At 45.2% G+C, this 13430-nt stretch overlaps 1 protein-coding gene across 1 annotated transcript in view; it reads right to left on the bottom strand.

Annotated features, from left to right (window-relative positions):
- The window catches only part of STAB2 (stabilin 2), a 165803-nt gene that overhangs the window by 57270 nt on the left and 95103 nt on the right, over positions 1 to 13430 (bottom strand). Inside the window, exons 32-37 of the mRNA XM_043562355.1 lie at positions 11246 to 11344; positions 11050 to 11157; positions 7935 to 8066; positions 4011 to 4139; positions 2703 to 2759; positions 1158 to 1253 (exon numbers count right to left, since the gene is read on the bottom strand). Coding sequence (XP_043418290.1) covers positions 1158 to 1253; positions 2703 to 2759; positions 4011 to 4139; positions 7935 to 8066; positions 11050 to 11157; positions 11246 to 11344 — 621 coding nt within the window. The remainder of the gene's footprint in view (positions 1 to 1157; positions 1254 to 2702; positions 2760 to 4010; positions 4140 to 7934; positions 8067 to 11049; positions 11158 to 11245; positions 11345 to 13430) is intronic.

The raw sequence follows: 13430 nt of genomic DNA, 5'->3' as shown, positions 1-13430 counted from the left end.
GCCCTCCTGGGTGTGTGCTTTTTTTACTTTTCTAAAATTTTTATTAAGGTTTTCATTTTAATTCCACTATAGCTAGCATATAATGTTATCGTAATTTCAGGTGTGCACTATAGTGATTGGACAGTTCCATATATTACTCAGCGCTCCTCATGATGAGCGTCATCTTTAACCCCCATCGTCTCTGCCTCTTATTCTTGAGTTCGCCAAAACACAAATGTCTAGGTCACTCAGTGGTGGCCTCAATAAGCGCAGTCACCATCTGTCACCATACGATGCTACTGCATATTCCTAACCATAGTCCCTATGCTGTACTTTGCATCCCCGTGTCTTACTTTATAACTGGGACTCTGTACCTCATAGTCCCCTTCACCTATTTCATTCCCCACCCTCCGTGGCAACGGTGTTCTCTGTGTTTTAAGAGTCTATGTTTTTGGTTTGTTTCTTGGTTCCTTTGTTTTGTTTTTAGATTCCACCTGTAGAATTGTTGATTCACCTGTTGTACTGGTGAAAGGAAATATAACATTGTATGTTAATTCTACTTCAGTAAGAAAGTAAGTGCATGAGCATGGCTGTGTTCCAATAAAAACATTTCTGGATCCTGGAAAACAAAAACCAAAAAAGCCCACAAAAGCTCTGCAGCTTGAGGGCCAGACCACTTTGCTTTCTGTAGGATAGGCAGGGGCTATGCCTAGTCTTCTGGGAGAGAAGCAGGGCAGGAAGTTATAAAGACTTTTCCTGCAGATCCCAAAGCAACAGCACAGACGTACTTAGCTCTGGGGTTCGTTTTCTAAACAAGCAGGTGCACCTTCTCTTTCCCTTATTAGGGAGCTGGCTGTCTTCTCCATCCCTTTGCATGCGAGCACACTCACAGGGCATTTCACCCTGTTGCAACAATGAGATGGTCCATGGTGCTTCTAGCGTCTCAGTCCTTCTGTTTCTTCACCACGCAATTGAATATTGCAGCTTTTACCTGTTTCCTGACTTACAGGGCTGGCCTGAGTTTTACTGTTAACCACCGCTACCTTGAATGATGATGACAACGGGAGTGGGGATGATGAGGAGGAAGAGGAGAGGCGGAAGGAATACATGTGTGACATATGATTACATTTCCCCATCTGCTGCAGGAATTGGAAGGGCGATTCAATCCTTATACTCACAATGACGGTTTTCATACAGTTTGGCTGGCACCCAATGAACACGGATCGCTTGCCCATGAAATAAAAGGTGTAGATACATCTCCTTGTCTCTTCACCCTATGCAATAGAAACGATGTCAACGTTTTGGGGAAGAAGAAGTTCCAGTCCCTAGGAGAAAGTACGTGGGTGACATATCGCTGTTTCTCTGACTGAAATGTTCTGGAAAGGGAGGGGGTTGGTTTCTTGGAGCTGCTTTGTAAGAAAGGAGACACAGAATCACAATGTTTACTGCCAGAAGTGAAAGCAGGCAAAATCCAAATTAGGATACCTTAAGGTGGTACTCTGTAAACAGAACTTTTGTCTAGAAAACTAACTCAGGAGAAGTTGTAGGAAAAGTTGTAAACTAGATAAAAATATCCTGTAATGTACCAGATTAAAACTCCAGTGAGAGAATCAGCATTGTTTTCATTACAAGTTTTCCTTCCTTCTTTCTTTCTTTCTTTCTTTCTTTCTTTCTTTCTTTCTTTCTTTCTTTCTTTCTTTCTTTCTTTCTTTCTTTCTTTCTCTTTCTTCCTTCCTTTCTTTCTTTCTTTCGAGAGAACGTGAGGGAGAGGGAGAGAGAGAATCCCAAGCACGATCCATTGGGCATGGAAGGGCTTGATCTCTTGACCGTGAGATCATGACCCGAACCAAAACCAAGAGTTGGATGCTTAACTGAGCCACCAAGGTGCCCCATCATTAAAAATTTTTATTCTCATGCTATGGAAGGTGCAAAAGCATCTATTTTAAAAAAATGTTTTTATGTTTAGTTTTGAGACACACACACACAAACACACACACACACACACACACACACACACACACAGGGTGGGTGGGGAGGGTCATAGAAAGAGGGAGACACAGAATCTGAAACAGGCTCCAGGCTCTGAGCTGTCAGCACAGAGCCCGATGTAGGGCTCAAACCCACGAACTGTGAGATCATGACTTGAGCAGAAGTCAGACGCTTAACTGACTGAGCCACCCAGGCACTCCCCATCTATTTTTTTTTGGTAACGATTGGAACATTATCAGGACTGGCTCTTATAATAAATAGCTACAAGAAACATAGATTAGTAATCAATTCAAAGACATGTTTACTTCTCCCAAGTTTGCCATCTGTTTCTTAGAGGAAGTTGTAACTTCAACTAAAAGGAAACTCATCCAGATTGGATGTTGTTTGGATATAGAGTCTGCCTTCTCTGATAAGATTTCTTGCTCTTATCCTCAACTGGCTTCTGGGATGTGAAAGATGTAGAAAGTGAAAAATCTCTTCCTGCATTGTGCATCGAATGATGTGAACCCCGGCTTCTATTTATGTACTAATTAAATTTTACTTTGGTCCAAAAAAAAATGGATTCAAGACTTTAGAAAGATGCATGTAATATAAGAAGGTAAAATTAAATTAAAACACAGGGATTAAAATACAGGGATGAGGGCAGAGAAAACGAGATATGCTTGAGGTTCATTTTCTAATTCGGACCACCTAGTATCTGGAAATTATTTTATACAAGAAGACAAAATACTTACTAGTGGTTTAGTTCCAGGTGGGCAGATCGGCTGCTGGGAACACTTCCCACATTTCCCCTTGGTAAAACACAGAGGCAAAGTGAACATTTCATGGTTATTGCTTTTACTGCAAAGTATTTTCCAGACCTTGAAGCTGAAGGTATTAGCACATAGAATTGAAACTCAGAAAGATATTAGGGGAGCTCATCCGATCAGCTTCTTTCCTGTTCATTTAGATAAGCCCTTCAACTACTTGAGGTCTGGGATGTCTTAGCATTGCTTTCCTCTACTCTCTGATACTAATTATCCTCTTACCTCATTTACATCCCAATTCCTTTAACAACAGCCCTCCTTCACGGAAAACCCATTATTTAGTGAATTTGTCGAGATTCCCAGACTGAGAGGATGTGTCACACACCGTGCCGGCCTTGGGAGCACGGGGAGCTGAGGGGTCAGTACGGAGCTAATAGATACTATCGTAAAACAATGAGCACTAGCTAGGAATGACAGAAAATTTTAAATGTGACCCATTCCTAGAACAGGAGGAGGTCAGTGTGACTGGTTCTTAACTTGGCTCGCACCAGACAGGATGGTGTGGTTGTTCAGGGTTCTGGCTCTGGGGCCAGACTGCCTGGATTTTAACTCCTTGTCTGCCCTTGCTAGCTCTGTGAACCTGGTGCATTACTTAGCTTCTCTGTGGCTCGTTTTCCCCATCTGCAAAATGGGGATAGTAATAGTACCTATTTTGTAGGGTATTGTGAGCATGGTACATGTAACATGTGTATTAACCTGTGTAAAACCATTAAAACCATGTGCAGTGCCTGGCACATAAGAAGCGCCCCCAAAACGTCAGCAGCTATTACTATTGAGAAAGATCCTACACTATCTCATGGACTGAAAAGTCTCCATTACTGCATCTTATGTTACACTGAAATAACCCAGCTCTTTATTTTCTCTCCTCATAGACCAGGTTTGGCCAATATCTGCCATAGGTGGACCATAGCCCCCCTCTGAGCCTGCGCTAGGCATGGCTTGTTTTCCCTTTGACGAAGACCACGGCTTGAGAATTCTTCTCAATGCAACCCCCCAGGCACGTTCCCAGGTACTCAAGGTATAATTTATTGCACCAGATTTTGAGTCCATTGGGGGTAGGGATCATGTCTTATATACCTTTGTAGAGCCAAGCTGATTCTGCTTTTTTGTACATCAGAGATGCTCACTCAGTGTTTTTCAACTGAATTGAGATACCCTGATAGATGAAACTTATGCTTAACAAATTTATAAAAAACTAAGCCAACAGTTGCATCATTGGCCTTGGATATAACTTACTTGTACAATCGTAGTGTCGTTGTTGTCACATCTATTCTTCTGAATTTCCAGAACTTTCCCCAAACCATGGATCACTCCCTTGTCAGTGGCTGCATTGGTGTAGTTTATTGGAGCCTCATTTACATAGAGCTATAACCAAGAGGGTTAAATGTGAGTTTTAGTGTAGTGATTTCAAGGGAAGTAGGGAAGATCGGGATTGGAGGCAACAATATCACAACAACCTAGGAGATATTCCAGAATTCACCTGGAAGGTAACACACTGTAGTGGAAAAGGCCCTCCTAAGGGAGGAGAGTCTAAGTAACAGTCTCGCACCTGGCACCAACTCGTTGTGTGACGATGGGCCAATGGTTTTTCCTCTCTAAATCTCAACTTCCTCTTTTGTAAAAGGAAGAGGCTGTTCTAGAGAATCTCTAAGGTTTCACTCCACCTCTCACATTAGGTGGTTTATGACCATTTGAGGAATTCTGAATCATGATTGTTATGTTAGTTCCACTGGCAAAATGGCACCACGGACGTGCTCAGCTGTGCTGTGGACTGGTGGTCCTGGAGGTGTGAATGCCTTCCAAAACGAAGATGTGGAGAATGAGACTCACTGGCCTTTTAGCACATCTCTATGGTTAATTGGCAAGCAACCCTCACAAAGGCCAAGTGACAGGCACTTAAGAAAAAAAAAATAACTAGCATTTTTTTAGTGTTTTTGTTTGTGAAAAGAGTTCCACTAGATAGTTATCATTTCCCAGTGTGTGGTGAATGCTCAGAGGTTCTTCATGAAAGGCTGCTAACTCCAATTCAACTTTGAGCTATAACTTGTTTTATTTTTATTTTTTTAAGGAGAGGATACCTTAATGATTGAGTAATACAAAACAAGGGAATCTACTAATTCATTCATTAATGTAACCAATAAAACTGGAAACATATGGTTCTTTAAAAAACTGGTGTGTGTGTGTGTGTGTGTGTGTGTGTGTGTGTGTGAGTTGGGAGAAAGGGAAATCTTCAGTGCACTAAGAAAAAGTTAAGTTTGTAACCAATAAGGGCTTCAAAATGATTAATAACATCCCCAGACTCCCCACAGCAGCAATATTAAAATGATTCTTCCAAGTGCTGAAACTTGAACTCCCATGGAATGTTGAAGTCCCTTATGTTTATTTGAAGTCAGGTGACTTTCCACTGGGTGTTGAGGTAAATCACGGCCGAGCTCCACAGGTGTTCTAGTGTCTGTGTAGATCTGTAAGACTAGCTGGGAACTTTACTGGTCATGTCGAATGGTGGTCGCACCACAAACTTCCAGAATTCTGAGACACTGAACACTTTAAAAAATATCAAAATGGCAGAACTTCTGATGCTGTAATACTGTTGATTTGCATGAAAAAAGTCTGAATCATTTTCATGGTGAGATGTACTCAAGGAATTACAGGCTGCATTAAAATTTTTATTTGAGGGGCGTCTGGGTGGCTCAGTCGGTTAAGCGGCCAACTTCGGCTCAGGTCATGATCTTGCGGTCTGTGAGTTTGAGCCCCGCATCGGGCTCTGTACTGACAGCTCAGAGCCTGGAGCCTGCTTCAGATTCTGTGTCTCCCTCTCTCTGACCCTCCCCTGTTCATGCTCTGTCTCTCCCTGTCTCAAAAATAAATAAACGTTAAAAAAAAATTAAAAAAAATTAAATAAAAAATAAAATTTTATTTGAACACAACTTTACTCGATTAGAGAAATTTTTCCTACAACTCCGTTGTCCTAAGAGAAAGCAAATGAGTTATCAATAAAAGCAAAACCTTGACTGTAAGAGAACTATTTGTTTATTTTAGGATAAAGCCTCTATTGTAAGATTTCTCTAGATCAAAGAATTTCCGAGCAAATGGAAAATAACCGTGACAGAGTTGAAATTGCTCCAACTAAATGCATTAGAAAATTCGTCTTTCTGTGATGAAATAAGAAATGATACAGTTCGGTGTGCCTGGGTGGCTCAGTCGGTTAAGCGTCCGACTTCGGCTCAGGTCATGATCTCACCGTTCATGGGTTCGAATCCCATGTTGGGCTTTCTGCTGTCAGCACAGAGCCACTTCGGATCCTCTGTCCTTCTTTCTCTTTGCCCCTCCTCCACTTGCATACTCTCACAAACTCTCTCTCTCAAAAACAAATAAACATTTAAAAAAATGATATGGATAAAAACAAAAAAATAAGTTCTTTACCAATCAAAACTTGCTTAACGGGAAAAATAAGAACATGTATCTAAAAGGATCTCTTCAAAGTTATTGTACAATAGGTGGGATTATTTACAGGAGTCAGAGGAGAATATTTGGAGTTAGATTATTCTGTAAGACTCAAGCTCTTTTTTTTTTTTTAACCCAAGCAGGTTAAAACAAAACGCACACAAAAATTAACTTGTGGTTCAATGACAATACCATTGAGAGCATTGCTTTTAAGATTGCACTTTTTTATTTTTATTTTTTAAAGTTTATTTATTTTTGAGAGGGAGAGACAGAGAGAGAGTACAAGTAGGGGAGTGGCAGAGAGAGAGAGGGAGACACAGAATGCCAAGCAGGCTCCAGGCTCTGAGCTGTCAGCACAGAGCCTGATGCAGGGCTCGAACCCATGAACTGTTAGACCTGAACTCAAGTCAGATGTTTAACTGACTGAACCACCCAGGTGCCCCAGGATTGCACTTTTTGAAAGGCTCCAATAATGTTATTGTTCAAAAATGTCTGTGATTAAACTTTCCTTTTCACAGAACACCTAGGTTATCTTAAACAATAATTTGTTTTTATTAGTTTTCCTTAGGAGAATTTATACTAGAATCACCCTGTGAGTTTCTCGCTGAATTTTCATAAACTGATCTTCCTTGATGTTTGAAATATTTAAATAGAATTACACTTGAAGCACTTTATTTTTAGTTTATTTTTTTTAAATTAAAAAATTTTTTAAATGTTTATTATTGAGAGAAAGAGACAGAGAGAGAGAGAGAGAGAGAGAGCAGGGGAGGGGCAGAGAGAGAGAGGGAGACAAAGAATCTGAAGCAGGTTCCAGGCTCTGAGCTGTCAGCACAGAGCCCAATGCGGGGCTCGAACTCACAAACTGTGAAATCTTGACCTGAGCCACAGTTGGACATTTAACCAACTGAGCCACTCAGGAGCCCCTACACTTGAAATACTTCAAATGTTTAGTCTCATCAATTCTTTTTCATGAATCCTGAAGACTTTGAAATAATTAGGGGTTGTGTGAGGTAAATACTGAGCATCCGTGTGGGGGCTGTTGGTCCCAGGACCGCGGTCTGTGCGATCAGGCAATCATGATGTTACTCATTTGGCTGCTGGACCCCACGTGTCACTTGGCCCCCTCAGCCAGTGCCATGTCCTGGGAGATGGGGTTTGCTGCCATGTCCACTGTTATCTTAGAGAGTGCTCAGGGACTATCTGCTGGGTTTGTTAGGAATCACTGTCAAAGGGCACCTGTGACTGCTGGAATTCAAATACCGTGATTAGTGAAGCTGCACTGATTGTCCCGAGGCTGGTAACAGGGAGTGTGTTGAAGCTTGACAGTCTGTTTTCTCTTTACGGTGGAACATAGGCACTGTCCTTTGTGGATAAGGTGGAGGAAGCACTGGTGAGATTTGTTTCAACATGGAAGTGATGATGGTGGATAGGCGCTAAGACATTCTTGTCATTCCTGTTGTTTTGGTTTTGTTTTTTGGTTTATATATTTATTTTGAGAGAGATAGAGACAGTGGGAGCAGGGGAGGGGCAGAGAGAGAGGGAGAGAGAGAGAGAATCCCAAGCAGGCTCCATGCTGCCAGGGCAGAGCCCGAGGCGGGGCTGGAACCCACGAAACCCATGAGATCATGACCTGAGCCGAAACCAAGAGTCGGACGCTTAACCGACTGGGCTGCCCAGGCACCCCTCCTTCCTGGATGGTAAGTAAAAGGATCGCACCTGGTCGTCACGGAGGAAGAAGCCGACGAAGAAGGAAAAGCCCAGCATGGTCTCCCGGTGCATGCCGTTGTGCAGGTTGTTCTTCAGGAGTTTCTCCTCCAAGACCACGTGATACCTGAGCACGTCCTCCTCCTGGGCAACACACAGAACTGAGAGTCAACCCATAGGTCAGCCTGTCCCAGTCACTTGCCAGGCACCGTGGGATCACAAGAGCAACAGCTTGTTGAACTGCAAGTTTTTGCCAAGACATCATGAGGCGATAGATGTTAAATACTAAATCTGAGACGCAATACCTCAGACTTGGCCGGTCTTCCATGTGGGATGGTCAGGAACTCCTGACGTGACCCTAAAACCCAGACTGAGATGATTTCTTTGAAGAGACGTGCTGTGAAGAGAGGGTCCCCACACCCCAGCCTGCCTTTCGCTTCAGGGGCTACAAGAGGAGATCCGATGGGATGTTTTGAAGAACATGATCTCTGTGCCCTGTAGATAGGGTGACCTGTGGGAGTAGGTTATACTCAGAGCTGAGCAATCTCATGTCATAGCTGGCTGGCAGGGTGGAGGGGGGAGGAGGGTGGACAGGCCAGCACTCCCAGCGCTGGCCTGAGACGAGAGAGGATGTGTGTCCTGTGGACCAGATGTGTGGTTCTCTGAGAGAACTGGGGCCTTAGGTCCTATCTTAGATGGGTGCTCACTGGGGCAGACAGGCTCCCCCTGGGGAAAAGCCGGAGGCGGGTTCTGGATGCTTAGGGTCCAAGGAGGAGATAAATGACTACAGCAGTAGGATGCATGCACACAGGTCAGGGGACAGCAGTCAGAGACCACTGGTGATGGGTGGGGTCTCCGAAGGACCCACCAAAGTGGGGAGAGGGTAGGAAGAGGGAGGGGGAGAGAGAGCACGCTTTGAAACCCTGACCTGGCCCAGAAACAGCAATGGCATTTCAAGATGGTACCAGTTAGGTAAGACCCTTCCTACCCTTTACAGTTCTCCTCCTGGGAACCCCAAACCCACCCTCCACACTCTGCTTTTGTGATGCCGCAGCTGTGACTGCAGCCCATAGTTTTCCTTTGCCTGGGCTCCTGGTAGGTTCTGCCAGTAGAAAGTGCTAGAAGGAGACTGTGAGGCCTATTAGAACTGAAGGAGGGATAAGGGATTTCCTCCTTCTGTTTGCTTCCTGTTTCTATGGGCATCACCCAAGCCCCGCTCTGCACCCTGGAGGGGCAGCTGGATCTGGAGGGAAGGGCTTCTCAGCCCCTGCCAGGGTGCCAGGCAGACACCCTCTGCTGGAGTCTGGGTCCTGGACCCCCAGGGACCCTCCTCCACGGTCAGAGACGCCAGGTGAACATTGCCCCCTCTGCAGAGGTCGGAGTTACAGCTCCGAGAGGCTCTCCTCTGCATTTCTCTAAATTTTAGTAATTCTAACCGCTTCCCTTTGCTCTTCCAGCCTTTTGGGTCTAGATGCTTCCTGCTACTGCTACCTCTGTGACTTCTCTCTCCCTCCTTTTAACCTTTCAGTTATGTTTACACAGCTTTGTACCCGATCAACAATTCATGATATTAAACTCTCTTCGGTATGGCTTCTGTCTCCTGATGGACCCTGGCTGATTCAAGAACAAGCCCTCTCCTCCAGTTTCTCACCTAGACAAAGCCCCAGCAGGGAACAGTGAAAGATGTGATTTAAAATCCAGTTCGACATGTTGATTATTACTGGAATTTTTTTAAACTTAATTGAAACTGTGTTTGTGACTTCACATGGTCATAGGACTTTTGGGAAAAACGGAAAAGTTGTGGGATTGCCTGAAGTTTCATCCCAGGGGAGGAAAAGAATATTTTCCACTGGACACATTCAAAGGGACTGGGGCAGGGCAGAGGAGATCCCAGGATACTGATCCCATCCCAGGTGTCCTGCTTTTTCAATATGCGAGTCACAAAAATCTAGGACAGTGTCCCTGACTTCATGGAGTTTATAATCTACTTGGAGAGCTAAGGTTCGCTCACTTGAAAGGACAATTCACCCAGATAGTACTGCAGGGGTGTGCAAATGGTCTGAATTCAGAGGCAGGGGAGATTTTCTGAAGGCTCTGGTGGCCAGGGCCAGCTTCCCTGAGGCAGTCAGAGTGGACTTGAAGAATAGGTAGGGAGATTCAGGAGGTAGTGAAGGCAAAAGGGCAGTGTGTGTATGTGTGTGTGTGTGTGTGTGTGTGTGTGCACGCACATGTGTGTGTGCACATGTGTGTCTGCATGTGTGGGTAGATATGAACAAAGGCACCAAACACATCTTGGTTTGTTTAGGGTCTCTGAGACCGTCCCTCCGGTTAGACCACGTGGTTTCTGCAGAGAATGGGTGGGCCCAAGGATGACACTAAGGGGCTTCACAGGTAAGTCCGCATTTCATTAGTATCTGGGGCTCAGTCACCCTATTTGAAGATGTAAGGGAAAGAAAGCTGTGTGCTTGCTGTGCAAATACACCTTCAAACATGTCCTCTCATCATGGGGCAGGGGGCTGGGGGCAGGGGGCCGGGGGCAGGGCAACCCCCGGCCCCTATGTGAAAATTCCGGAGCCACCACCGAATAGAGGATGAATGGTGGCCAGTTAACGGAGGCCTTAGATATCTGGGGAGGTAGTCTGAACTGAGATGGGGACGCATTCAAGGGTTTTGAGGCAGACAGTGTCATATTGGAGCTCTGCATTCTTTGACAAAATCCTTTGACAAATTTGGGCTGTGTAGCCCCAGATGTTAGAAACCAGGAAGGACAGAGGTGGGAGAAGAGGATGAAGACAGAGACCACCCACTTTCTCTCTGTCCTTGCTGCAGACATCTCAGTGGCCCGGGGCCAGAGAGGCAGGGCCGGGAAGGAGAGTGACTATGAGGATCCTTCCAGGTTCCTGGGACACCTGTGTCCTCATGTACAAGGGCCCCAGTGTGTGCTTCCATGGGTATGAATGAAACAAGAAAGCGGAGAAAGTCTTGGTGTGGGTTTACGTTAAGTGTCTGCACATGGACAAGGAAGTTTTGATTGAAAGAGTGAGATTGTACATGACTGATGGATGGAAAGAGGTTGAGTTTGAATGTTCAGAAAATAATTTGCCTGGTTATCCTTCCCAATACCTACTAGAGTCGCAATCTTCTTCTCCCGGATGTAATTCTCAATGGCGTCATTGTTTGGAGCAAACACTGTATAAGCATCAGCTGCCTCGATCGCACTCGCCAGATTATATTGCTGCAATGGAGGGAGACAAGAACGCATGAGGGATTCCTGTTGCCAGGTGACCTGAGCGAGTGGGTCACACAGAGAATGTGGTACCTACAATGATGTAGCCCCGGAAGATGGAATAGTTGGGCATCTGGTCCAGCCGCGTGAGCAGGTTTGGTAGGGAGCCAGTTAGGCTTCTTCGAGGCACCAGAACCTGGGGAAGGAAGCCCCCAAACTCTGTTAGCATGTGTCAGCAGGGCTTGTTGCCCTGTGGTACGTAGGTTCATGTCACGTGACAACATGCAATGAAGAGTGCCTCTGCGCATTAAAAAAAATTTTTTTTTAACGTTTATTTATTTTTGAGACAGAGAGAGACAGAGCATGAACAGGGGAGGGGCAGAGAGAGAGGGAGACACAGAATCCGAAGCGGGCTCCAGGCTCTGAGCTGTCAGCACAGAGCCCGACGCGGGGCTCGAACTCACGGACCGTGAGATCATGACCTGGGCTGAAGTTGGACGCTTAACCGACCGAGCCACCCAGGCGCCCCTCTCTGCGCATTTTAAAAAGGGCACCATTTCCTCTGACACTTGGTGACACCAAATGGGTGCACAGCCTGGGGAGTGAAGGGGGCTGGGTTTTAGCCAGGCGCCTTTATACACGGCACAACTTGTACAAGTGTTCATGGTGGCCCTGACGAAGGTCCAAGGGCGGGTATAGGAGGTCCTTAGGGGGCCAGCGCAACCCAGAGGCTAAGCAGAGACCTTGAGCCAGTTGACAGGTGTCTAGGAATCTTTTGTGGTCACATAACTTCTTCCTCAATCCAGTTATTTAACCATGAGGGGCCTTAGTTGTCTCAGTTTTTAAAAAGAGTGTTTATTTATTTATTTTGAGAGAGAGCAAGCACAAGTAAGGGAGGGACAGGGAGAGAGAGAGGGAGACAGAGAGAATCCCAAGCAGGCTCCGCACTGTCAGTGCCGAGCCCGATGCGGGGCTCGAACTCACGAACCGTGAGATCATGGCCTGAGCTGAAATCAAGAATTGATGCTTAACTGACGGAGCCACGTGGGTGCCCCTTATCTGTCCTACTTGTGACGTGAGGACAGTCACGTCTATTTTCTTAGGGCCAGTGTAAAAATTAAATGAGAGAACGTGACGTGATATTTTGTATGGTGCCTTGTACCTGCTGGGCTGTCAACCATCCTAACTGTCACCATGGACGAGGCTGGGTACCACTGCAGCTGAGGGACACAGTGGTGTGGCCCACCCCCCGGACCTGCCGTCAGGTGGGAGGGCATCGTGTGCTGGATGAACCATACACCCAGTTCATCCCATGGGAGGACAGAGGAAGGAGAAAGGCATAAAACCAGCATTTGTGGAGGGAAGGCCTGCTGGGCAGCAGGCATCGAGAGAGAGGGTGTTATTTAATTCTTACCAGAGGAGAAAAATGAGGCTCAGATTGGTTTTGTGGCTTGCCCAAGGTCACATAGCTAGCTCTGTGCTGGTACCCAGATAGTACACGTCATCCTTGATGATATGGGCCGCAGGGATGAAGGAAGGCTTGAAAGAGGAGGTGACACCTGAACTGGCCCCATGATAATACTCAGTTCAGGAGACAGACTGAGGTATCGCTGTACTAACAAGGTGTGTAAATGAGACGGGGTAATTTTATGTTTTCCAAAAAGGTTTTTAGTCCTTTGGAAAGCCAGGATTGGAGAAGAAAAATACCCTTGCTAAGTAATGTTCTTCATAAACCCAGGGCACCTGTGTGGCTCAGTTGGTTAAGCGTCTGATTCCTGATTTCGGCTCCGGTTGTGATCTCACGGTTCATGTGTTCAAGCCCCACGTCAGGCTCTGCGCTGACAGTGAGGAGCCTGCTTGGGATTCTCTCTCTCTCTCTCTCTCTCTCTCTCTCTCTCTCTCCCTCTCCCTCTCCCTCTCCCTCTCCCCCCACTCTAAGTAAATAGACATTTAAAAAAGTCATAAACCCAACATATTTCTGTGCAAGTGATGAATCACTTGCTCAAAAATGTTTTTCTTAATGCCTCTCAGTAATACAAAGAAATTGCAAGGTTTTTACAAAATAACGCATCTAGGAGTCTTAAAATTGCCTCTCTTTTCTGAATAGAAATAATTGAACTTTTCTGTAAATTAAAATAAAAAATGAGTATATAAGTGCCAAGTGAGGATAATTTTAGTTAAAATGCTATTAGTTAATTGTCTTTTCCAATCTCCCACCTTTCAAAAGTTCCCAATGTACCCTCACTTCTCACCTTAATTTTCAATGAAAATCCTAATATAGT

Source organism: Prionailurus bengalensis, chromosome B4, assembly GCF_016509475.1.
Source record: "Prionailurus bengalensis isolate Pbe53 chromosome B4, Fcat_Pben_1.1_paternal_pri, whole genome shotgun sequence".
NCBI classification, from domain to species: Eukaryota; Metazoa; Chordata; class Mammalia; order Carnivora; family Felidae; genus Prionailurus; species Prionailurus bengalensis.
This window is presented reverse-complemented; position numbering and strand designations above follow the sequence as displayed.